Source organism: Protobothrops mucrosquamatus, unplaced genomic scaffold, assembly GCF_001527695.2.
Source record: "Protobothrops mucrosquamatus isolate PMUCROS unplaced genomic scaffold, P.Mucros_1.0 scaffold711, whole genome shotgun sequence".
Taxonomy (NCBI): domain Eukaryota; kingdom Metazoa; phylum Chordata; class Lepidosauria; order Squamata; family Viperidae; genus Protobothrops; species Protobothrops mucrosquamatus.
In genome coordinates, this window is record NW_015386992.1 from 69,590 (window position 1) to 93,833 (window position 24,244).

The following is a 24,244-nucleotide window of genomic DNA, read 5'->3' on the forward strand; positions in this document are numbered from 1 at the left end:
AGGGCCTTCTCTGTGGGAGCTCCCACCCTCTGGAATGAACTACCCCCAGAGATCAGGGTGATCCCTGATCTCCCTTCCTTCCGCCGCGCCCTTAAGACATGGTTATTCCAGCTTGCGGGACTGGCCTAGGGGAAACTTTTAGAGGGGGTTTTAATTATAATTTTAATTAGACCAATTATTAATATTTCCCTTTTAATTATTTTTTTAAATTTGTAGTTTGATATTTTTGTATTTTTATTCGGTTGTTAGCCGCCCTGAGTCCGCAAGGAGAAGGGCGGGATATAAATCTAAAAAATAAAATAAATAAATAAAATAAATAAATATTTAACGACATTGCTCTTTTCCATTTAAGTTTGTTTCATGTATAACAAAATAGATATAGGCAGAAAACAGGAATTAGAATGGTGTTCTAGAGAAAAAGGAGAAAATAGGATGAATAAATTCATTTTCTGAAAAGGCCTCAAGTTTTGATTGCTTGATACATGTTGCTATGCAAGCTCATGCATATACATAATTGGATGTGAATTGTGCTGGTATGGTTAAGTGTCAATTCATAGGACCTCTCAGGCAAATAGCCTATCAGAAGTAGAGTATTGGATACAATGAAGATGCATCAATGTCTTTCTATGGCTGATCAGACAGATTTCTCCATGCAAAACTGAAGCTGCTTGGAATCACAATGTCAACATCTATAGAACTACTATAGAAGAGTTAAATAGGAATGCATCCTATTTAGGAAAAGCATGTTATACACTGTGAAAATCGGGTTCACATGACAGTCTGTGAAGCAATACTAGCTTTCATGGCTGGTATCTGTTGGGTCATGTTGGGCTTCAGGGTTTATGGTTTGGCACTAGCAAAATACCCGGGGCAGGGGAGGGAGAGCAGTTGTCATCTAGAAATTTCTTCTGCTTTCAGAGTTTCCAAATGTGAGATCCTGTTCCTCAATCTGGGCTCATAGAATCAGTTGGGACTGTTGCTGTTGTACCAGCCTCCCTGCTGCATAGCAACCTTTATGCCATAGTTCTTGGAGGGCAATTTGGGGTGGGTGTTGAGGTTCCCCAGCCTTATGATCTTGGGGATGACATTGGAAGAGTCTCGGGAGTGTATGGTCACCATGGAAGTCATGGACCTATCTCAGATCATTCATAGCAGACTCAGGATAGTGGTCATACCCTGGATATGATTTGTTGAAGTTGTGTCAATATCCCCTCTGTCATGGTCAGACCCTAGTCCAGATGTCTCTGATATTATATTGTACTGATCCACTCTGCAGGGAGATGGTACCTATACAAATGTACCACTCCTGGTGTCTGATGGATCCACTTGAGTACCAAAGGGAGTTGAGGAATATCTGCTGCAGGTCCTGTGGAGGCTCTGGCCACAGCCTGGAACCAGAAAGCAGCCTAAGCCCTGAACAAGCCATTGTTCCTGATATTCCCCATGGTTCCTGGAGGAGTTGGGGATGTTGAAAAGGTCCAAGAGATTATTGGAGCTCTCTTGGAGGAAAACAAGGGATGAATCTGACAAAAAACAGTTTAGAGCCACTATTAAAGCCTATCTTGTGGCAGTAAAAGCAGTGAAATACCATTATTTCTCTGTGCTTATTGCATCTACATGGTCACTCAATGGCCCTGTTTAGGGTCACCCACTAATGTTTAAGGAAAGGTGGCTCAATTGACATCTTCAAACCTGTGGGGAGGAATTTTTAATATACCTGAGGGATAACACTGCTTGGATCCATTCACAGTTAGAAATGAAATATGGATCATATCCATTAGAGTTGCCTTGGTTTGTACTTACTCAGTTATCTGGGAACAGCTTGAAGAAGTAGACTGGGACTTCAGAACTATCAGCACAAGTACTGATTTATTAGATCCATGTCTTTGTTGCTCAATGAAAATTTCCAGAATGGTAACTTACAGGTGGGCCCAGGTAATAACTTCATTAAAGTAATAAGTGTTCCTGGCACCAATTAAGGAGACTTTGTTCTGCTCCCTCCTTAAGATGATTGTAAGCTGCCCAGAGTTACCTTGAGGTAAGATGGGCAGCCAATAAATGAATGAATGAACGAATGAACGAATGAACAAATGAACGAATGAACGAATGAACGAATGAACGAATGAACGAATGAACGAATGAACGAATGAACGAATGAACGAATGAACGAATGAACGAACGAACGAACAAACAAACAAACAAACAAACAAAAATCACCCCTGGACCCCATTTGCCTGGGCAATTTTTATTCAGTCTCTTACCTTCCTTTTTTAGGCAAGGTGGTAGAAATCGATTATCTATAAGCATTTAAATCAAGTTTCAGGCCATTATGGAACAGAATCAGCATTTGTTGTGATCTCTGGCAAGAGTGGGATGGGTATAATGCATCTATCATTATTCTCCTTGAGTCCTTGAGGGCTTTTAATACCACTAACTATGGTATAATTTCAGCTGGCTGAGGGAGTTGGAGCTAGGTGGCACAGTTTTGTGCTGGATCGACTCCCTCCTTCAAGGCTGGTCCCAATTGGTGTTGATAGGGAGCAAGAGATTCAGCCTGTGTGGTGTGCTGCAGAACTTGATATACTCTCCACTCCTTTTTAACATTTACATAAAAGCACTGGATGAGATTATTTAACATCACAGGATGAGGTACCATTGGTATGCTGATGGCACTCAACTTTACATCTACATCTTGGGTGATCCAATATTGCTGTGGCTGCCCTTTCACAGTGCCAGGAGGCTTTGGGGGTCTGTATATAGGACAACAGGCTTCAGCTGAACCCTGGTGGCTATGGGTTCTGGGGATTTATCATCCTTTGTTTTGGGTGGAGTCGCCCTATCACATACAGATTTTTTGTGTAACTTGGGGTTTCTCCTAAACCCATAACTCCTGTTCCAAAGAGTAGGTGGCAGTCATAGCTAGAAAACTCTTCCCAGGACTTCATGTTATGCACCAGTTGCATCATTTCCTGTAATATGAGGCTCTGTGTTCGGTAACTCATGCTTTAGTAATCTTCCATTTGGATTACTATTATGGGGCTATCTGTGAAGAGTATTCAGAAGCTATAGCTGGAGCCAGTGGTGGATTCAGCCAGTTTACACTGGTTCGGGAGAACCGGTAGCTAAATTTTGTTGAATTCAGAGAACTGGCTGAACCCACACTGCTTCCAAAAGTCCATTCTAGGCCTGGGAGGCCTGGAGGAGGCTTCCCAGGCCTAGAACGATCCACTGGAAATGCATGGATATCATTTCCAGAAGTCTGCTCTAGGCCTCAGAGGCTTGGAGGAGGCCTCCCAGGCCTAGAACAGCCTGCTGGAAATGCATGGATGTCACTTCTGGAAATCCGTTCTAGGCCTGGCAGGCCTGGAGGAGGCCTCCCAGGCCTAGAATGGCCCAGAGGAAATGCATGGATGTCAATTCTGGAAGTCCATTCTAGGCCTCAGAGGCCCAGACCTGCATCCATGCAGAGAACTGGTTATTTGAATCCCACCACTAGCTGGAGCCCCTAGGGTGGCACATGCAACATGCTGTTAGGAAAGCTGCATTGGTTGTTGGTTGGCTTCCAGGTCCAATTCAAGATGTTGATTTATCACCTTTAAACCCTTCATGATATGAGACCAGATTGCATGAGACACCATCTTGCTCTAATACGATTTCCCACCCTACTCATGCTGGCAGAAAATTTCTTCTCTGGATCCTGTCAGTTAAAGAATTTCAGCTAGTGGGGTCAAAGGAAAGAGCCTGAAGTTAGATCTGCCTCCACCCTTCTGGCCTTCCAGAAGAGCCTTAAAAACTGGTTCTGGCAGTTGGTTTCAGGGGTGTGTGCTATGGGGGTGTGCTATGCTGAAGGTGGTTGATTGAATGAGATACAAAAGTCCATTCCTGTACCATCTCTGCTCTCGGTTTTCACCTTTTATTTTTTCATCTTAACGTTAATGCTTTTAATGTTTACATATTAATGCTTTTATACTATTTTAAGCTACTGAGGGTCACCTGAGATAGTGACATTGGACATATAAATTAATTAATTAAATAATAAAATTAGGGTCATGGTTTAGACAACAGATTGTTTCAGTGGTAACTGTTATGAGGCAGATCGCCTTGCCTCTGAAGATGCCAGCCACATTTGTGAACCAGCTTCCACTCGGCTCTCATATTTTTGAAGTTTCCAACCACTTGAGCTACTTTACAAAATGGTCTTAAGAAATGTGGAAGTATAAGTCTTTTCTAGTTAGTCTAGAATCTCTTCTATGAACCAACTTGATCTAAATGAAATCAGATTAGGGGCTTGCTAATTTCTATGAATAACGTGCATAAACGTAAGCAAATCCAGAGTAGATTAAACTTGGAAAAAGAAATTGGGATTAAAGAAAAATTATTATCTCACCGACCAACAGATACTAACTTGAAGGTTTCTATCAAAATGCTTAAGGATCAATTTAATATGTTAATTGCTGATCAGGTAGCCACCAATCTGAAGTATATTAAACATAATACATTTGCTAACGCAAATAAACCAGGGAGATGGTTGGCTTACCAATTACGCAAGAGACAAAAAGCCAGAATTATATCCAAAGTTTTGGTTAAGGGTCGTGAGGTATATCAGCAAGAATTGATTAAGAAGGCATTTACAGAATTCTACTCACATTTATATTCTTCAGGGAGTATAAAAATCGAGGACATTGATAAATATTTACAATCTTCATCAATATATAAACTTACATCAGATCAACAGAAACTTATGAATGAAGAGATTACTATAGATGAAATTTCAAATGCAATTAAACAACTGAAAGCTGGTAAAGCCCCTGGCACAGATGGCTTGACAGCAATTTATTATAAATCATTGTCAGCTGAAATGATTCAACCCTAAAAAATACTTTTTAACAGAATTATGTTGGGAGAACAAATACCACAGTCTTGGACAAGAGCTTTTATATCCTTGATACCGAAGGATGAGAAGGAGGTTTTGGAACTTAAGGATTACAGACCTATTTCCTTGCTGAACGTGGATTATAAAATTTTTGCAAAAATTTTGGCTAATAGACTGATGCAGATATTGCAATATTATATACATGATGACCAAACTGGTTTTATATCTGGAAGATATATGAAGAACAATATTAGACAAATTGTAAACTTATTGGAATATTTGGATAAGAATAATCAAGTGCCATCGGCTTTTATTTTCCTAGATGCGGAGAAGGCCTTCGACAAACTGGACTGGCAATTTTTAAACAAAATGCTGGATTATATGAACTTTGGAAATCAATTTAAGAAAGCTATAAAAGTGATTTATCAAAAACAATCTGCTCAAATAATTATTAATGGAGATTTGACAGAATCTATAGATATATTAAAGGGCACCAGACAAGGTTGTCCACTTTCTCCATTATTATTTATACTTTCTTTGGAAATTCTGTTGTCCAGAATTAGAGAATCTCCAATGATTAAAGGCTTAAAGATTTCTACTAAAGAATATAAGCTTAAAGCTTTTGCTGATGATTTAGTTTTTACATTGACTCAACCAATTGAATCATTGGAATCTTTGTTACAAGAGCTGTATCAGTATGGTAAAGTGGCTGGATTTAAAATCAATGTGAATAAGACTAAAATTCTTACAAAGAATATGATTGCAAGAGACAAAGATCAACTTATGCAAATGTCAAGATTTGAAGTGGTTAATAAAGTCAAATATTTGGGAATTTTTTTGTCATCCTCCAACGCGAAATTGTACCAGAATAATTATGAAAGGTTGTGGAAAATGGTACAAAAGGACTTATTAATGTGGAAAAAACTACAGTTTTCTTTGCTGGGTCGTATAGCGGCCATTAAAATGAACATTTTGCCTAAGTTTCTTTTTCTATTTCAGATGATACCTATTTTAAAAAATGAACTTAACTTGAAAGAATGGCAAAGAGATTTGAATCATTTTATTTGGGAAGGCAAGAAGGCGAGAGTTAAATTCAAGATTATTCAAGATAGTAGAGAACGTGGAGGACTTAAAGTACCAAATTTGACACTTTGTTATGATTCTTGTGCATTAACGTGGATGACTGACTGGATTAATTTGTCCAACAAAGGGATTTTGAATGTCGAAGGATGGGACTTGTATTTTGGGTGGCATGCCTATCTTTTTATGCAGAAAAAAATTGATAAAACCTTCAGAAATCATATAATAAGGACTGCATTGTTAAGAGTTTGGCAAAAATATTTTTTCAAGTTTGATGTTAAGCTACCACTCTGGGTGATACCATCACATATTTTTCAAACCATAACCAGAGGAGTGGTGATGGAGGGACTTACATACAAAGATTTGTTATACCAGAGTGGTGGTGGTAACTGGTGCTTAAAGTCAATAGAAGTTTTGAAGCAAAATAATCCAAATTTTTCTTGGCTTTTGTATCGACAAATTCAAGATAGATGGCGAATTGATAAAAAGACTACTTTTGGTAGGGAAGACGGGAATTTTTTGAAGCAAGTAAGAGATGGAGCTAAAGAACATATCAAAAGGATATATAATGTTTTGTTAGAATTGGACTCGGAAACTGAATTAGTCAAAGATTGTATGATTAAATGGGCTCAGAATATAGGAGACACAATACCTATGGATACTTGGGAGCTAATCTGGGTGAGAAATGTGAAGTTTACACAAGCTCAAAATTTACGTGAGAATTTTTATAAAATGTTTTATAGATGGCACTTGGACCCTTCAACTATGTCTCGTATTTATGCGAATTATGAATCCAAGTGTTGGAGGTGTGGACACCCAGATGCAACTTTTTTTCATATGTGGTGGACTTGTAAGGTTATTAAGGCCTTTTGGATACAATTGTGGTGGAATTTACAGCAAATTTTCAAAAAAAGGATTATCTTTCTTCCACAGTTGTTTCTTTTAGGTATTGTGCAAGATTTAGATGTAAAAGAAACAAACTTGATGCTCTATTGTTTAACCGCCGCTCGTTTGTTGATAGCCCAGAAATGGAAGAGTCCAATTCTGCCTACAATGGAAGACTGGAGATTGAAAGTTTCGTATCTTGCTGAAATGGCTAAGATTTCGGCTTTTTTGAAGAGCCACTCGAATGAACAATTTTTATCAATATGGAGAAGATAGATTGTTTATATTCAGAAGAAGCATAGTGTGGTAGAATATAATTTAGGTTTTTAGATTTTTTGTATCTTGTTTATTTTTTCTATCCTTTTGTGTAGATTAAGATATATTGTGGAGAAGCATAGTGTGGTAGAATATAATTTAGGTTTTTTAGATTTTTTTATCTTGTTTACCTTTTCTATCTTTTTGTGTAGATTAAGATATATTGTGGAGTTAGAGATATTAGTATTTGTTTACTTTTACATGAATATTATCCTGGGATTTGGTTTGGGAAGTCCGGGGGGTGGGTGGGGGGTTTATATTTGTTATTGTGTTTACTTATGCTTGAACGTTTTTTATTGTAAAACAATAAAACTTTTTTTGAAAATAAATAAATAAATGAAATCAGATTGTCCAGGACTTTACCTTCCACAGGTGTTGAGCCAGTAGGTTTTGGGTTGCTTCATGGACACTCTTTTTGGATTGAAATGAAAGCATGTTGTGCAAAGCATATGTCACAGCATAGACTGCATTGTAGATGCTGTAGCTATGGGAGGTCATGCTCATTTCAAAAATAGATGCTGGGAGATTCTCCAGTTTCTCCTCACCAGTGCAGGAGACCCTTCCTTGCCTGTTTATCATGGACTCAGGAAAGAAACATCCAAAGGCCTCTTCCCAAAAAGGCTGAATGAAACCATCTTCTCCTTTAAAGGTAGCATTTGTCAACTGAAGAAAGTCAGTGAATCTCAGGACCTCCTTTGAATGAACTGCTAAGGACAGGGCACCATGAAGAAAGTCTATGTCTTCATTCTTTTGAAAGGAGAATGATGTGAAATCCATCTGAGCTGTCATAATGCAAACCCTTCCTGTTGCATGTATTGTTACATCCTCATATTTCAATATAATGGGAAACAGTCTGACAAATATCATGGTCTCAATTTCACCATAAATAATGGATATGTTAACAATACTTCCAATTACAACACCATACATGTTTAACCCTTCTGTCACCATCTTATCAATGTCACTAACTGATGTAATTACTGGGAATTTTTCAATATAATCAAAACAGATTCCTCTCTGAGAAAATATAGGAAGAGCATCCTGGATAAATCTCTCTCCATTGTTATCATTGTCATATACTACTCCAATCCATGTCCACTGGAAATGCAACAGTAACTGGAGAATCCCATTATATTGTCTTTGTACATCTGGAAAAAGCTGGTGCTGGAAAACAGCTTGAGTTTTCCTATTCGTCTCAGAAGCAGAACCATAAGTGAACTATAAAAATAAGAAAAATATATTTGAGTATTTATATCTAGATAAATATTTATTTTTATTTTTTACATGAATGTGATTGAGATGCAATTTCCTTTTTACATAAAAAAGATTATGAAAGTCCTATAGGTTAAACATGCAGAGATGTTTTGCTATAAGTGAATAACATTACTGAAAAAGTCCTTGAATGAATAATGGGCATTTTTCCTCCTCATGGTGTTTCTATCATTACATAAGCCATAGGAGAACATTAGGTGTTTTTAAGTTTTTAGAAAACATCCTCAAATAAAAATGCTTAATTATAGTGATCTTCCATGCAAATGCATTTTATCATGATTTCAAACAACAAGCACCCCAAAAATACATTGATTAACCAAATCCAACAAGGGTAAATATCTATAAGACCAACTTATGATGAAAGATTAGAGCATGAATTAATATCTGAAATACATTAAATAAATACATTATTTGTCACTGAAAGTAAAAGAAAAAAAGTGAAGATGAATGACGGTTTTGCCCAGTTAATAGATATGTTTGCGGAAATATTTTCTGGCGTATAAGACGACTGGGCGTATAAGATGACCCCAACATTTCCAGTTAAAATATAGAGTTTGAGCAAGAGAGAGGGGGGGGGGAGAGAAAACTTGATGAGTAATTTGCCAAACCACATGTGTAAAGGAATAAAATAGAATACCCATATTTTCCGGCATATAAGATGACTGGGTGTATAAGACGACCCCCGACTTTTGAGAAGATTTTTAGGGTTTAGAAAGTCGTCTTATACGCCGGAAAATATGGTAAATGCAATGAATGAATATATCAGAATATATAAATTAGTGTCATTGAGGATAATATTGACAGAGACTCAGGAACAATTGCATATTACAGTGGTGATTGCTTGAATGTAATCAATGAGATCACACAACAGAAATGTAAAAAAAAAAAAATGCTAGAAGGCATCATGCTAGAAAGCAGAAAATTATGAGTTCAGGTCCCGCCTTTAGCCATGAGAAGGAGTTCAGTTAGTATAACATTGCATGGAATAGTGCAATATTTTTGTTTCATTTATGGCCAAACAAAAACATCCCCCAATATTTTACAGATTTGCTTATTTCTCACTAAAGGAAAATCTATGTTCTTCATTACCAATTTATAGTAAAGCAAAATGGAACTGCTGTATTTTATTCTATCCTATTGGTTCCAAAAGGGAGAGAATTTATCCTGAACTTAAAGGAAAGGCATAATGTTATACAATTTGGCTCAAAAGAAAGAAACATGTATTTGAAAATGATTTGTCCTTAAAAACATGACACTTCTCCTTATTTCTATAAAACTATTTATTCAAATGTAATATTAATAATAATAATAATAGTAAAGTTGGAAGGTACCTTGGAGGTCATCTAGTCCAACCCCCTGCTCAGGCAGGAAACCCTATACCATTTTGGACAAATGGCTGTCCAGTCTCTTCTTAAAAGCCTCCAGTGTTGGAGCATTCACCGCTTCTGGAGGCAGGTTGTTCCGCTAGTTAATTGTTCTAACTGTCAGGAAGTTTCTCCTTAGTTCTAGGTTGCTTCTCTCCTTGATTAGTTTCCATCCGTTGCTTCTTGTCCTGCCCTCAGGCGCTTTGGAGAATAGCTTGACACCTTCTTCTTTGTGGCAGCCCCTGAGATATTGGAATACTGCTATCATGTCCCCCCTCGTCCTTCTCTTCATTAAACTAGACATACCTAATTCCAGCAACCGTTCCTTATATGCTTTAGCCTCCAGTCCCCTAATCATCTTTGTTGCTCTTCTCTGTACTCTTTCTAGAGTCTCAACATCTTTTTTACATCGCGGTGACCAAAACTGGATGCAGTATTCCAAGTGTGGCCTTACCAAGGCATTGTAAAGTGGTATTAACACTTCACGTGATCTTGATTCTATCATTTTTAATTTCCAGTTAACAAAACTATCTCTGTGCATATTTCAGTGTGAGATAGATATGTAGATGATAGATAGTAACTAAACATATAGACTGAATTAAAATCTGGGAGGCAACACTTACTTGTGGAATCTTGTAAATGGACAGGATGGCTGCCATGTGGATACAGACTTCAGAATTAGGTCCTCCAATGACTGACACTAGATTGTTCTCTGTGTCACAGTTGTAGTTAGGGATTAACTTGTCTTGTGTTGAGAAGAGTTCCATTGAGGCATGATATGTCTAGCTTGCAATAAAATTGCTGTTATAGATATGGAGGCCTAGGGTGAGATTGGGCAAAATCTGGAGATTTTCATTAATTTCCTTTACAGCAAATGCCATAGACAAAATGTGTAGGTAGAGCTGAGTCACTACTCTGAAATGAAAATTACGTATTGATTTTAGTAAATTGATTTCAGAAAAAGAGATGTAAGACATTGTCATTCACCTCACAGCTTTTAACATGTTATACTCATAATTTGCCTCCTATGGTTGCTGATAAATGTTGTTGAATACATCTAAATCCATTTTTACCACCCAATACTGATACTACTTTAAAAAAACATTGTTTAACGTCAGAAAATTGCCAAGAATGCAAGGATACACAATTCAATATCATTATTGCCTTTCTGCTTCATGCTGCAATTATATCTATATTCTACAGAACCTTTCTGCAAGTGTAAAAAACACTCAATTTATATCAGTGATAGATTCAGTGGTCACCTGCACCAGGCTATTGTCTCCTCTTCTCCTTAATTAAGCTCATGAATTAATACTTATCATCATCATCACCATCATAATAAAGACTGTGCCTAAACAAGATTTCTCCTATCTATAGAAGTATTACAAAATCTGAATTAAATAAGCAGTGTATTGTTATGAATAATTAAATTTCCAGGAAATTATTAATAATAAATTCAATCTGTTGATGTTCATTTTAGAAACAGTGACAACTTTATATCTGAGTATAAATGACCAGATAAAAGATATTTTAAAATATTTGGGAAGATTGTTATGTTCACACATATATAGGCATTTCATTAAATTAAAATGTATTTAGTCATGAAACTGATTTGCTCCAATAATTTTTAATGAATAGGGGACTCCTGATATATCAGAATTATGAATTCATCTATACGAATGAGATTGAATAGAACCATTATTCCCAATGCATTGCTGAACTGACTTTTACATCCAACATATTCTTAAACATTTTCAGTCTTCACAGAAAAAGGGTTAATGCAATACAGAACCAACATTAATCCATCAAACCCATATTTGAATAATTAGTTTTAGATACATGAGCATCTTACTCAGTATCATAGAAAAGGTCAGTAGAAGGCTTTTTGTGAAAGTGTATTGTGTTTGAAAATATATAGATTTGAGACAAAATACCAGCAACAATGATATCTCCTGATTGATAGTATTTATGAAGAATTGGAACAGGATCACTAACAATGCAATTCATGTTAGGGACCTCTGAGAGTACCCCAGACAAAAGCATTAATACAATACAGAAAGCTTCATTAATTTGCATGATAGAATTCCTTGTTTGCAGTCTTTCATTTGCCCAATTTTTTCTTGTAATAAATACTTGGCTGAATAGCACAGCCCAACATGAATGGCCACTCGGTTGGTTTACAGCACCCTTAAAATGCATTAAAGGACATCAACATATATACAGCATATATATATTGCTTTTTTATATTATAGAGCAAATAATGACAATGCTTTTTTCTTAAGGTTTTACTTTTCCTGGTGGTTAATGAAATTCCCTTAAGACTTGGAGATGAAGCAAAAGTAATTGCGGTTAATTTGATAATTGCCAGAAAAATAACCTACTCAAGATCACAAGTTCTATGAGATATCACAGGAATATATTCATCATCTTTCATCAAAAAACATCTCCATCCATGCTCCCTGGATTAGCAAAAAGCCCATAGGTCCTTAGAAATAAATAAATAAATAAAAATACAAGATATTCCTTAGTGTTCCATATCAAACTTTGGGGGGTTTCATTGTCTTTTCAATGGGATTGGAGTGAAATTAGAATCTTTCATCATGTAAAGTGTGACAAAAATGACACATTGAGCACTAACTGTTAGTTAAATCCACTAGCACAGGGATGTCAAACTGCCAGCCCGCGGGCTGGATGCATCATGTGGAAGCCGCGCCCACTCCAACTCCGGCAATGGGAAAAAAAGTTGCAATACGTTGCGACACATCATGTGACGTGGCAAGTTTGACACCCCTGCAAAAGCAAATCAAGTATGTAGTCTATAAGGAATTGGAGAATATAGCCAGGATTTAAGTTTCTTTTTTAAAAAATTCACAAGGATATTTATCATCATGTAGAATTCATTTGCTGTTGTTAGTTTGCATTTAGTTTATTAGCAATATGATCCTTAGTCTATATTCATATGTACATATATTTGGTTTTCAGATAAAGATTTAAAATTAATTATTATGTGGCTAAGATTCCTTGACAGATTTGAATAAAGAAAGAAAACAGATTACCAATTGTGACCTAAAATGTAGAAAATAATAATTTAGCTATTTATAAAATGAAATTGCTGATGGGATCATTTCAAAGATATTTCATTTTGAAAATGCTAGAGCAGTGGTGCCGAACCTATGGTACAGGTGCCAGAGGCAGCACTCAGAGCCCTCTCTGTGGGCACAAGTGCCATTGCCCCAGCCTTGCCTCCCCCTGCGACCCCCTGCTCTCCAGCAGCCCCCCTGAAGGAGAGTCGCCCTCGAGCGTGGCCCACACGGAGCAGCGCAGCCAAGGACATGGCAGCCAGGAAGCGTAGGCAAGACTCTGCCCTCACACCCCATCATGCAGTTGATGCTGCAGGGCACAGGCAGAGGGTGTGGCTGCCATAGCGCTGCTGGGCTGCCTGGGTGATCTGTGGCGGGCCCTGGAGGTGGTGAGTGGTCCTGTGGGCAGATGGGGCAGGTGATGGGGGGCAGAGCGGGGATGGGGCAGGGGATGGGGCAGAGCGGGGGTGGGGCAGGGGGTGGAGTGGGGGCGGGGGCAGTTTTTGGGCACTCGGTCTCTAAAAGGTTCGCCATCACTGTGCTAAAGTATCTCACTTCTAAAAAGCTAGAGAAATAATATAAAGGAAGCATAATGGAATTAGGGAGATTAATGTAGATATTATAAAAGTAATCTCCCTAGAATTAGTCTTTTATCATAATGTACCACTGAGTAGTTATGGGTTCTTTTTGAATATGTGTAAAATAATCTCTCCTTCCTTCCTTCCTTCCTTCCTTCCTTCCTTCCTTCCTTCCTTCCTTCCTTCCTTCCTTCCTTCCTTCTTCCCACCCACACTCCCTCCCATCTTTCTATCTTTCCATCTTTCCTTTTCTTTTTATGTCAACAATTCCTATTCCAGATAATGGAATTGAGAAACATTTGACATAATATTATAGGCTAATCAGTCAGAACTGAATAACACAAATCTTTTTTCCATGAAAATAAAACTGTTTTTAAAATGTGTGTCATTGTTTGTTTATGTTAATATCATATTTGGAATTCAGCATAGGGTGAGTCATCTTCTAAGATTACCTCAAATTTTCTCACTATACCTTTAGAGCTGAAAAACTGGCTTTCTTGTGGTGACTCCTACATTCCACTGTAAACTCAGACTCACCTTACTGACATTTCCTACCTTACTAGTGAACATTGTTTTGTAGTATACATTTGTATGAACACAGATGCAAGAAACATTGAATAAAAATCACCTTGTCTGGTTAGGATTTCTGGATGAACTTCACAATATTTATGCAAGCTACATTAAAAAGTAGTTCTAACTTTAACAAAGGGTGAAAAGTTCTTATAGTAGCTTATGTTCAATAGAATGAAGGTTAGAAAGCATTTTATTATTGCCTTTGTTGTTGTTTTTTCTACTTTTTATTTTATTTGTTTTCATTTATCTACAGCTTCTGAACTTTTATTTTTTTCTATTTTCTCATACTTTGTTAGGCATTAGTTACATTCACCTGATCCACCAGAGTGCAGAGGCAGGGAATGTTATGGGTCCTGTCTCCCAAAAAGAGACAATATACACCTGGTGGGACCCAGAAGAAGAGACTTCTCTGTGGTAGGTCCCTTCCTTTGGAACCCACAGATATTACCCACTGCACCTCACTTTGACACTCTTTCTCAAAGCCCTGAAGACATAGTTTTGCCAATGGACCTGAGGAACCAAGGGTAGTATGGAGCCCATCAAGTGGCTTGTTTGACTGATTGTTGTTGCTGGGGGGGAGGCTATTTTTCTTATTGTTGTATTTTGAGTTTTTATTTTATTTTTTTGTAAACCTTCCAGATTCATGGAGAGTGAGTGGTGGCCATATACATTTTCTAAATAAATAAAATAGCTTTTATGACATTTAATTATAAAACATCATTTTTAAAAAAGAAAATCCACATTAACAATGACAAAATTATTTGCAAATTGTATCCCTTTATTACAAGCTTCTTTATTCATCACTAATTTAGAAATACAATCAGAAAATTTTCAGTTGCTCCATTGTTATTCTTCTTAGCTGTTCCTTACTGTTCAGTTCTGGTTTTCCTATCAAAATATAACATTTGGGGAAGAAAATACAAGCCAGTAGTCCACCACTGGAGGACAAAATGGAAAAAATCTCCATGGCCACTATATATTTCCCTTTTTTGCTCAAGTATGTTGGAAGAAAGGTGAACCAAACACTGCTGAATACTAGCATGCTGAAGGTGATGAATTTGGCTTCATTAAATGTGTCAGGTAACTTCCTGACAAGGAAAGCCACTATGAAGCTGATTATTGCCAAGAAACCCATAAAACCAAGGACACAGTAGAACATGATGGTTGAGCCTTCGTTACACATCAATACAATTTCCTTTGGCATGGAATACATGTCAACATCTAGGACTGGGGGAGAGGTTGATAGCCATACAATACAAATAATGGTTTGAATAAAAGAACAAGAAAGAACTATATAAACAGCCAGTCTCTTTCCCATCCATTTTCTAATTCTGGACCCTGGGTTGGTAGCCATGAAAGCAAGAATTACAACGATAGTCTTTGCCAAAATGCTAGAAACTGATATGGAAAAGATAATGCCAAATAGAACTTGTCGAAGAAGACATGTCCATTGATGAGGCCGACCAATAAATAGCAAAGCACAGAGAAACGAGAGCAGGAGAGAGATGAGAAGAATGTAGGTGAGGGTCTCATTGTTGGCTTTCACAATAGGGGTGTCATTGTGTTTAATGAAGAGCCAGAGCACCAAAATAGTAATGATAGAAAAAATAATAATAAAACTGGTGAAGGTGATCCCCAAAGGTTCTTCATAGGACAAAAAAGTTACATATTTTATAATGCAAAAATTTTGCTCCTCATTTGGATAATGATCTTGTGGACACTGAAAGCAGTTGTCCATGTCTGGAAAAAAAACCCAGATCTAGAACATTGTATTAGACCAATCAAATACAGATTTTTATAAAATCTTGAAGAATACCACTTACCATCAAAGTGGGGCCAAATAAAGAAACTGATCCTCCTTCTTCTATTCTGAGCAATTTATTTGTATATTTATTTGTTTGTCTCTTTGTTTCAAATTATTTATAAACTTCCACAGTCAGACCAAATGAATGTCCAGTTTAAATAAGTAAAAGAAGATCAGATGGCCTTACTTGGATTGGTAAATTATCTAATGTCCAATCTAGCAACTTTCTTCCCTTTTCCTTCTCCATTTTAGTCATTTATGGTTAAAAGCTTCTTCTCATGGCCCAAAATGATTTTCAAAAGGCAACTGGACTTTCTTGGTGAGAAGTCCACTTGTCTTTTGAAAAGCACCTTTGGGACAGCCATGACTTGGATGATTGAGAATCACCATAGACTTCTTCTAATAAGATATTTGAAGATAAACTAAGATTGTTTTAAACCCCTGAGAATTGTGCAAGTACTAAAGATTCACTAAGTGTATATCCACATCTTAGTCTACAAGGTTCGAACTTATTTTTGCTTGGAGCATGTAATGGAAGTCATTTCTGTCCATAGAATTACTTACCCTTGTGGTTAGAAATCTTCCCCTCTGGACAAGGTATACAATGATAACAGCAAAATGGCTTTCCTGTTTGCTTGACCTTGCTATAGCCTGAATGACAACTGGGATTGCAAAGAGAAGGAGGCTGTGTCTATTCAGAAAAGGCATAAAAACATTTTTCTTCTTTTATAAATGTTTATATCAACTGTATTTTTAGTTCTCATTGTCTGTAGTTTCTTAGAAGGATTTTTTTTTAGGATTTCTAGGTCCAAATATCAAATTTAAGGTCTTTGAGAATAAAATTTCATGAATATGTTGAATTGTTATAAATAATATTTAATGTAAATATAGTTCCCATTGGTGTACAAAATTAAAATCTCTTTCAAATGTTTCTGGAAACTTTAATGAGTCAATGTAAAATCACACATACTGTATAGGATTCTATCAATTCTATCATTATTTTTTCCAAATCAGAAAAATTCTAATTTCCTTAGAAGGAATTGGCTATGAATGTAATCAGAAACCCTCTGACTGATTTTTCGAAATACTTCTTTGATTACCACATTTTTCTTTGAGGATAGAAGTCATGCAATTATTTTTTTTAAAAAAAAATCTGTTCCTAGTAACATTGAAACGTTGATGTTCTTATGAACATCTTAGAAAAATGCAACACGATTTACATTTTTGCCTCCAAAAGAAGAGAAGCAGCAGGATTCAAATTGTATTCATGCAGTTATAAAGTTTTGTGCTGACTGGTTTTAGTCTATCAAAGGAGAGACAATCACTGTAATAACCTCAGTTTAGCAAAACTCTTGTTTTGACTACAGCATATACTAATGTTTCATATCCCTGCCTAGCAGAGCAACTGAAAATTAGTTTTCCCATGAATAAGATGGGAGATAGAAGGAAGAGATAATACTTGTTGTTCCCTTTACAATTCATGCGTCAAGCAACACTTATCTTTTGCCAAGTCAGAGTAAATGTAGAATGTGGGAGCACAACTTTTTATATTAATTGCAATAGGGCAATATGTGACATAAGCCTACCTGATTAAACCTGTGTGTCCACATTATGGTTTTCTCTGAAATAGTGAACATTTCTTTGTTAGAAGACAGGGGTTGTACCTCTCCAACTTTGACTCTAAAGAAGGATTGGTTGGGGAATATAACCCAGTTGATAATATCAAATCCAGTTTCCAGTTCCCCATTTGCATTAAAGTAAAGTGTTTCTCCAACACTGTTATTAAAGCAGACATGTCTCACAAAATAGTTGAGCTGAAGAAGGGGAACAGAAAGGAGTTAAAGGGAAGGGAAGGGAAGGGAAGGGAAGGGAAGGGAAGGAAAGGAAAGGAAAGGAAAGGAAAGGAAAGGAAAGGAAAGGAAAGGAAGCATTTCATCAGTATATAAAGACAGTCCTATATTTATCTTTAACTCTCCTGAACAAATTCACCGTAATTATCCTAGAATCCTAGGACTGGAAGGGACCTTGGAGGTCTTCTAGTCCAACCCATGACTTAGGCGGGAGACCTTAATAATAATAATAATAATAATAATAATAATAATAATAATAATAATAATAATAATAATAATAATAATAATAATAATAATAATAATAATGATTAATAAAGGGCATTAATCTTTCCCCATTTGAATTTGATCTCCCTAAAGAAGATCTACTCCATGTTAAACAGAAGAAGAAGGCAAATAACACGAATCAGAATGGTATTGCAATGAAAGAGGAAATGGCTATGGAGCATGAATTGAAACACTTTTGCATGAATACATTAGGACTTTCTAGGATGATTGTCATTAACTTATATCCATATCTTTGTAATGGGCAGTAGGAATATCCTGAAGGAACCAAAGGAAGAGCCAAAACCAAGACAGTGGTCAGATAAAATAAATTTGAGTTTGAGGTAAAAAATAATAATATGAGAAAGTGTTTCAGACATGACTCTGGCTCTCTTGAAAATAAAAGGAGTGAGCATGGGAGGAAATGAATGAAGGCAAATATAAGAGTTGCAGAATAATGTTGCAGGATAATGTTGCAGAATCCAATCTGGGTCAGTCACCGGGACCAGAAGTTTGGTTTTCTGAGCTTTCAGACTCATGCTGAAGCTCACCTTCAGGGAATTTCTCTCTAGCAGAGTATATACTGTGAGTTGTTCTGTGTGTGCTATTTATATAGTGCCTGTTGTGTGTGGCTATTGATTTGGAGTGCTGATGGTTGGCTATTAAATCATTGGCGGTTGTTGGCTTGTGCTGCCAAGCATTTGTCTCCTAAGTACTTGATAAGCCTGTGGTAAATAGCACTCCTGTTGACTGATGAAGGGTCTGATTCCCAGGCTTCAATCACCTACCTGGAAGTTTTTGTGCCTGCTTATGGAACAACCTTAGTAGCTGCTGCTAAATTGAATGTATGACCTTGTTCATTACAGTGCGAGGCTACCAATGAGTTTGGGCCTCCTCATTTGACCACTTCCTTGTGTTCTTGCAATCTGATGGTTAGCTTCCTCCTGGTCTGCTCTACATAGTCACAGGGACAATCTATGCAGGGGAAAATATGTACTCAGACTTGCAAGATTTTGTTACTGCAACATTAAAATAAAAGTATTATATTTATAACCCTAACCCTAATCTGATCCCTCTCAAAAAGCTGAAAGACCTGCAACCTCATAATGACATGGCAAAGGGAAAAGAATATCTCCCTCAAGATGATTTCCCTCATCTTTTCAAAGATCCTGGAGCACTGGGGAACTACCAGAGGACTGGAAAAGAGCTGATGTAGTTCCCATCTTCAAAAAAGGAAAAAAATGGATCCAGGAAATTACAGACCTGTCAGCCTGACCTCAATACCTGGGAAGATTCTGGAAAAGATAATCAAACAACGAATCAACGAACACCTAGAGGCAAACAAAGTCATTACTAAAAGCCAACACGGGTTTGTCAAAAACAGATCATACCAGACAAATCTTATTGCATTCTTTGACCAAGTGACAAAATTAATGGATCAGAGGAATGCTGTGGATATAATTTACTTGGATTTCAGTAAGGCATTTGATAAAGGAGATCACAACCTACTACTTGATAAGATAGAAAAATGTGGGTTAGACAGCATCACCACCAGATGGATTCGTACCTGGCTGACTGGCCATACTCAGCGTGTGGTCCTCAATGGAACTGTATCTACATGGAAGGAACTGTGTAGTGGGGTGCCCCAGGGCTCTGTTCTAGGCCCAGTGCTCTTCAACATCTTCATCAATGATTTGGACGAGGGGATAGATGGGGAACTCATCAAATTTGCGGGTGACACCAAGCTGGCAGGAATAGCCAACACTCCAGAAGACAGGCTTAAGATACAGGAGGACCTGGACAGACTTGAACACTGGGCGCTATCTAACAAAATGAAATTCAGTGGTGAAAAAAGTAAGGTTCTACATTTAGGCAAGAAAAACCAAATGTAGAGGTATAGTATAGGGGGTACCTTGCTCAATAGTAGTAACTGTGAGAGGGATCTCGGAGTCCTAGTGGACAATCACTTAAATATCAGCCAGCAGTGTGTTACAGCTGCCAAAAAAGCCAGCACAGTGCTGGGCTGCATTAACAGAGGGATAGAATCAAGATCACGTGAAGTATTAATACCACTTTACAATGCCTTAGTAAGGCCACACTTGGAATACTGCATCCAGTTTTGGTCACCTCGATGTAAAAAAGATGCTGAGACTCTAGAAAGAGTACAGAGAAGAACAACAAAGATGATTAGGGAACTGGAGGCTAAACCATATAAGGAACGGTTGCTGGAATTGGGCATGTCTAGTTTAATGAAGAGAAGGACGAGGGGGGACACGATAGCAGTGTTCCAATATCTCAGGGGCTGCCACAAAGAAGAGGGAGTCAAGCTATTCTCCAAGGCGCNTTATTATTATTATTATTATTATTATTATTATTATTATTATTATTATTATTATTATTATTATTATTATTATTATTATTATTATTATTATTATTATATCATCTTGAGTAAACTATTACCTTCCAGATAAGTTGACTGAGAAGGATCTGTCTTCCCTTATGGATCCTTGCTGTCTTCGTGACTCCCAAGGAAAGCATAGTGTATAAAGCATGTGCCACAACATAGACTGAATTATAGACACTATAGCTATGGGCAGTCATGCTTGTTTCAAAAATAGATGAAAGAAGTGTCTCTAGCTTCTCCACACCAGTGCAGGTCACTATTGCTTGGCTATCCAGTGTGGATCCAGGAAACGAACATTTGAATGCTTCCTCCCAGAAGGGCTGAATAAAACCATTTCTGTCTTCCTTTTCCAAGATAGGTTTTCTCATATGAAGAAACTTCTGGAATCCTAATATCTCCTTGGAATGGATTGCAAAGCTGAGAACACCATGGAGGAAATCTATATTCTCATGCTTTTGAAAGGGAAGAGATGTGAACTCCATCTGAGCTGACATAACCCAAACTTTATTTACTGCCATTTCAGCAACATTCTCATATTGTAATATGGTGGGAAACATTCTTATAAATACCATGGTCTTAATATCACCATAAATAACACAAACATTGGCAGTGCTTTCAGTTACAACATGGTATATTTGAAATCCTTCTGTCACCATCTTATCAATGTTATCAACAAAAGTGATTACTGGGAATCTTTCAATGAAATCAAAGCAGATTCCTTTTTGAGAAAACATGGGAACAACATTCTGGAGAAACCTCTCTCCATTGTCATCATTGTCATACAATACCCCAATCCACATCCACTGGAAATGCAAGAGTAACTGGAGAATTCCTCTATATTGTCTGTTAACATTAGAGAACATCTGGTGGTAAAAAGCAATCTGATTTTTCCTACTTAACTCAGCAGCAGAACCATAGGTGAACTAGAAAGAAAGAAAGAAAGAAAGAAAGAAAGAAAGAAAGAAAGAAAGAAAGAAAGAAAGAAAGAAAGAAAGAAAGAAAGAAAGAAAGATGAGGGCATGGGAAAGAGATCTGAAAATTGTTTAAATGTTTCAATTTTAATTAGATTCAGTGAGTATGGATGAATCAGGGTTATTAGCTACAGTATACCATTTTGTAATGAAGGTCATTATTCCATTTGCAATGTCTATAAATTATTCTAGATAATCAGGCTATAAACCAGAAGGCCATCAGTTGTAATCTTGCCTTAGGCACAAAGTATCTGATTGACCATGGGCCGGTTGTTTTCTGTAAACCCTAGAAAAAGGGTAATGATAAACTACTTTGAAAAGCCTTGCAAAGGAAGCTGTATGGAGTTGTCCAGAAAGTTGCCAGAGGTCAAGAATCACTTGAAGATATGGAATCAATCAATCAATAATCAGTATAAAGCTTACAAAAATGTCAAACTGCAGACATTTAAGCCAAAATACTCTTTTATGGATGGCAATATAATTCTGCTGTAGATAAAAACAGATAAAAATTTGGATGCTCTGTCTCAGCCCTACATGGAGAAGTTGCAAAATATCTATCTAAATCAGGTTGAGAATTATGTTTCAGCTGGTATGGTTTTTTGTTAATGTTGTTGCATCAATGAATGGACATTGATTTTGTGCCTGAATAAGCAAAGACCACCTTGTTTGGCCATGGTATAACTCAGTATACATTTACTATAAGCAAACATTAGCTTGTGCAGCATGTTGTAATAACAAGAAATCTTTGAATAGTGTTGTTTCATCCTGATTATAAATAATATTCCTCTTGCTGATTGTTTTTATAAATTGGCTAGTTTCATCAAACAATGGTTCCATCTACCCTTAGACAACATTCCACAGAAGACGGATAATTTCTATATCTTTTCCAAACCTTTATAGGATTAGAATAATTTATATATAAAGGTGTGGCAATCTTGTCTGCCTGTATCACTTAGTTCTGTCCCAAAATAATCAAATTACATGCATTTTTCCTACAGAGAAATCCTAGAGATCAAGTTAAAGTTATTTCTGGTTTTGCCATGTTAGCCAATATTAGAGACTAATCTTGCTTTGATCAGACTATGAGCTAAAACAGAAAAGCTCTAGGCTGCCCCTACTAAGGGACTCTTTGGTATCATGTTTTATTCCCTCTGAAATATTTTTAATATGAAAATATTTTAATAAATACTTGCTTATTGCTTATAAAAATCAAAGTTTCATTATTTTAATTAGAGTGCTTATTTGGATGACAACTTATATTTACACCAAAAATAGTATGTGTGTGTTTATGAATGATGGCATATGAAAATAAAGTTTAAAAAGAGAAGAAAATTTTGTACTTGTGGAACCTTGTAAATTGACAGGATAGCTGCCATGTGGATAAATATTTCTGAATTAGGTCCTCCAATGACTGATATTGGATTGTTTTTTGTATCACACTTATAGTTAGGGGTGAGGTTGCCTTGGGTTGAGAAGAGTTCCATTGAGGCATGATATGTCCAGCTTGCAATAAAATGACTGTTATAGATATGGAAGCCCAGAGTGAAATTGGGCAAAATCTGAGGATTTTCATTGATCTCCTTTACAGCAAATGCCAAAGATAAAATGTGTTGGTAGAGCTGAGTCACCACCCTGAAATGAAGTGTAGAGGCTGACTTGAAATGAGTTTGTTCAAAAGATGGCATATATTACAAAGCAATAACATTTCTGACTAATAAGTATCATGTAGTCATTTTATCCAATTTAAATAGCTATGAAAGAAATATTGATTCATATAGCTTTCATTTTATTTATTTATTTATCAAATTTATTTGCCACTGATCTCATGGTTCAAGATGACCCTGAGCGCTCATTAATATTCAGCAGCTACATACATATAAAGCATTTTAAACCATACCAGAGAATGAGCAGAGAAATTCACCATCCAAACCACAAATACCCAAATATGAACTTAATCACACTCTACATGGTGAGACTGCACATAATTTTATATCGAAATGTTTGGTTGAATCTCATAATCCAAACATTCTTAAACAATTGCAATGTTTATGAATGGACACTTGGATAGTCAATCTATGCCTTTATGAGAGAGACACAGTAGAAGGAAAGATTAGCAAAAGAAGGTTCGGACAGAACAGAGCAAAACTTTCTCTAATATATTTTATATGCCTCTTACTCATTTTTATAAAAAAGGTCAGTAGAAGGTCGTTCCTGAAAGGTTATTGTATTTGAAAATATGTAGATCTGAGACATAATTCCTCCAATGATGATATCTCCTAACTGATGGTATTTATGAAGAATCGGAAGAGGATCACTGGTGATGCAATTCAAGTGAGGAATTTTGCAGAGCACACCAGGCAAAACCATTATCACCAAGATAGAAAACTTGCATGACATAATTCCTTTTTTGTATCACTTTCTTTGACTTCACGTTATCCCTTATTGAATTCTTTGCTAAATAGCATACCCTCATTTGAAAGGCTACTCTGCTGGTTTATGTGGCTTTTATAGTCAAATAAGCATTTTTAATGGAAAATGTTTCTTCCAATCCAGATCAGAATGGTACCCCTTCATCTTTGATTACAATTTGGTTTAACATATCTCACTTGCCCGGGGACTTGTAAAAGAAGCAGAAATAATTGGGATTAATTTGATAATTACCTGAATTAATTTGTTTATAATTACAAGTTCTCTCAGATCTCATAGAAATGTTTATTGTATCAATATCTCCAAGTCTAGCTGTGAATTGCACACAGTTCAGTTCTGATTTGGTTTTGATGGTTATGGTAGCTCTCTTGAGACAAGGAGAGAACTAAGTTTGATGTTAATTCAATAATGACAAGAAACATCATGTTTATGTTTCTTATGATTAGCATAAGACATTTTGCAAAAAGGTATCAAAGAAAAAAACATGTTTATTCTATCTTAGCAAAT

At 36.6% G+C, this 24,244-nt stretch overlaps 2 protein-coding genes across 2 annotated transcripts in view; both read right to left on the minus strand.

The window, feature by feature from the left end:
• Nucleotides 1-10,556, minus strand: part of LOC107289509 (vomeronasal type-2 receptor 26-like) — a 15,773-nt gene extending 5,217 nt beyond the window's left edge. Inside the window, exons 1-3 of the mRNA XM_029284551.1 lie at nucleotides 10,413-10,556; nucleotides 7,517-8,371; nucleotides 5,518-5,582 (exon numbers count right to left, since the gene is read on the minus strand). Of these exons, the coding sequence (XP_029140384.1) occupies nucleotides 5,518-5,582; nucleotides 7,517-8,371; nucleotides 10,413-10,556 (1,064 nt within the window). The remainder of the gene's footprint in view (nucleotides 1-5,517; nucleotides 5,583-7,516; nucleotides 8,372-10,412) is intronic.
• A 4,284-nt stretch (nucleotides 10,557-14,840) lies between these two features.
• LOC107289510 (vomeronasal type-2 receptor 26-like) lies at nucleotides 14,841-23,614 on the minus strand. Its single transcript, XM_029284552.1, has 6 exons — nucleotides 23,487-23,614; nucleotides 22,651-22,828; nucleotides 20,396-21,262; nucleotides 17,411-17,638; nucleotides 16,389-16,515; nucleotides 14,841-15,760 (listed from the first exon to the last, which is right to left on the minus strand). Exons 1-6 carry the CDS (start codon nucleotides 23,561-23,563, stop codon nucleotides 14,841-14,843), a joined length of 2,397 nt encoding a protein of 798 aa, XP_029140385.1. The 5' UTR covers nucleotides 23,564-23,614.
• Nucleotides 23,615-24,244: the final 630 nt, after the last annotated feature.

What these genes read in the sequence shown, in the direction of transcription:
- LOC107289510 (XM_029284552.1), bottom strand. Translation starts at nt 23,563, where the DNA reads ATGTCTCAGATCTACATATTTTCAAATACAATAACCTTTCAGGAACGA. An exon ending in CAATTTACAAGGTTCCACAA is followed by an intron (nt 21,263 to 22,650) that starts GTACAAAATTTT and finishes CTTTCTTTCTAG; the next exon opens with TTCACCTATGGTTCTGCTGC. An exon ending in GAAGATTTCTAACCACAAGG is followed by an intron (nt 15,761 to 16,388) that starts GTAAGTAATTCT and finishes TTTTTTTTCCAG; the next exon opens with ACATGGACAACTGCTTTCAG.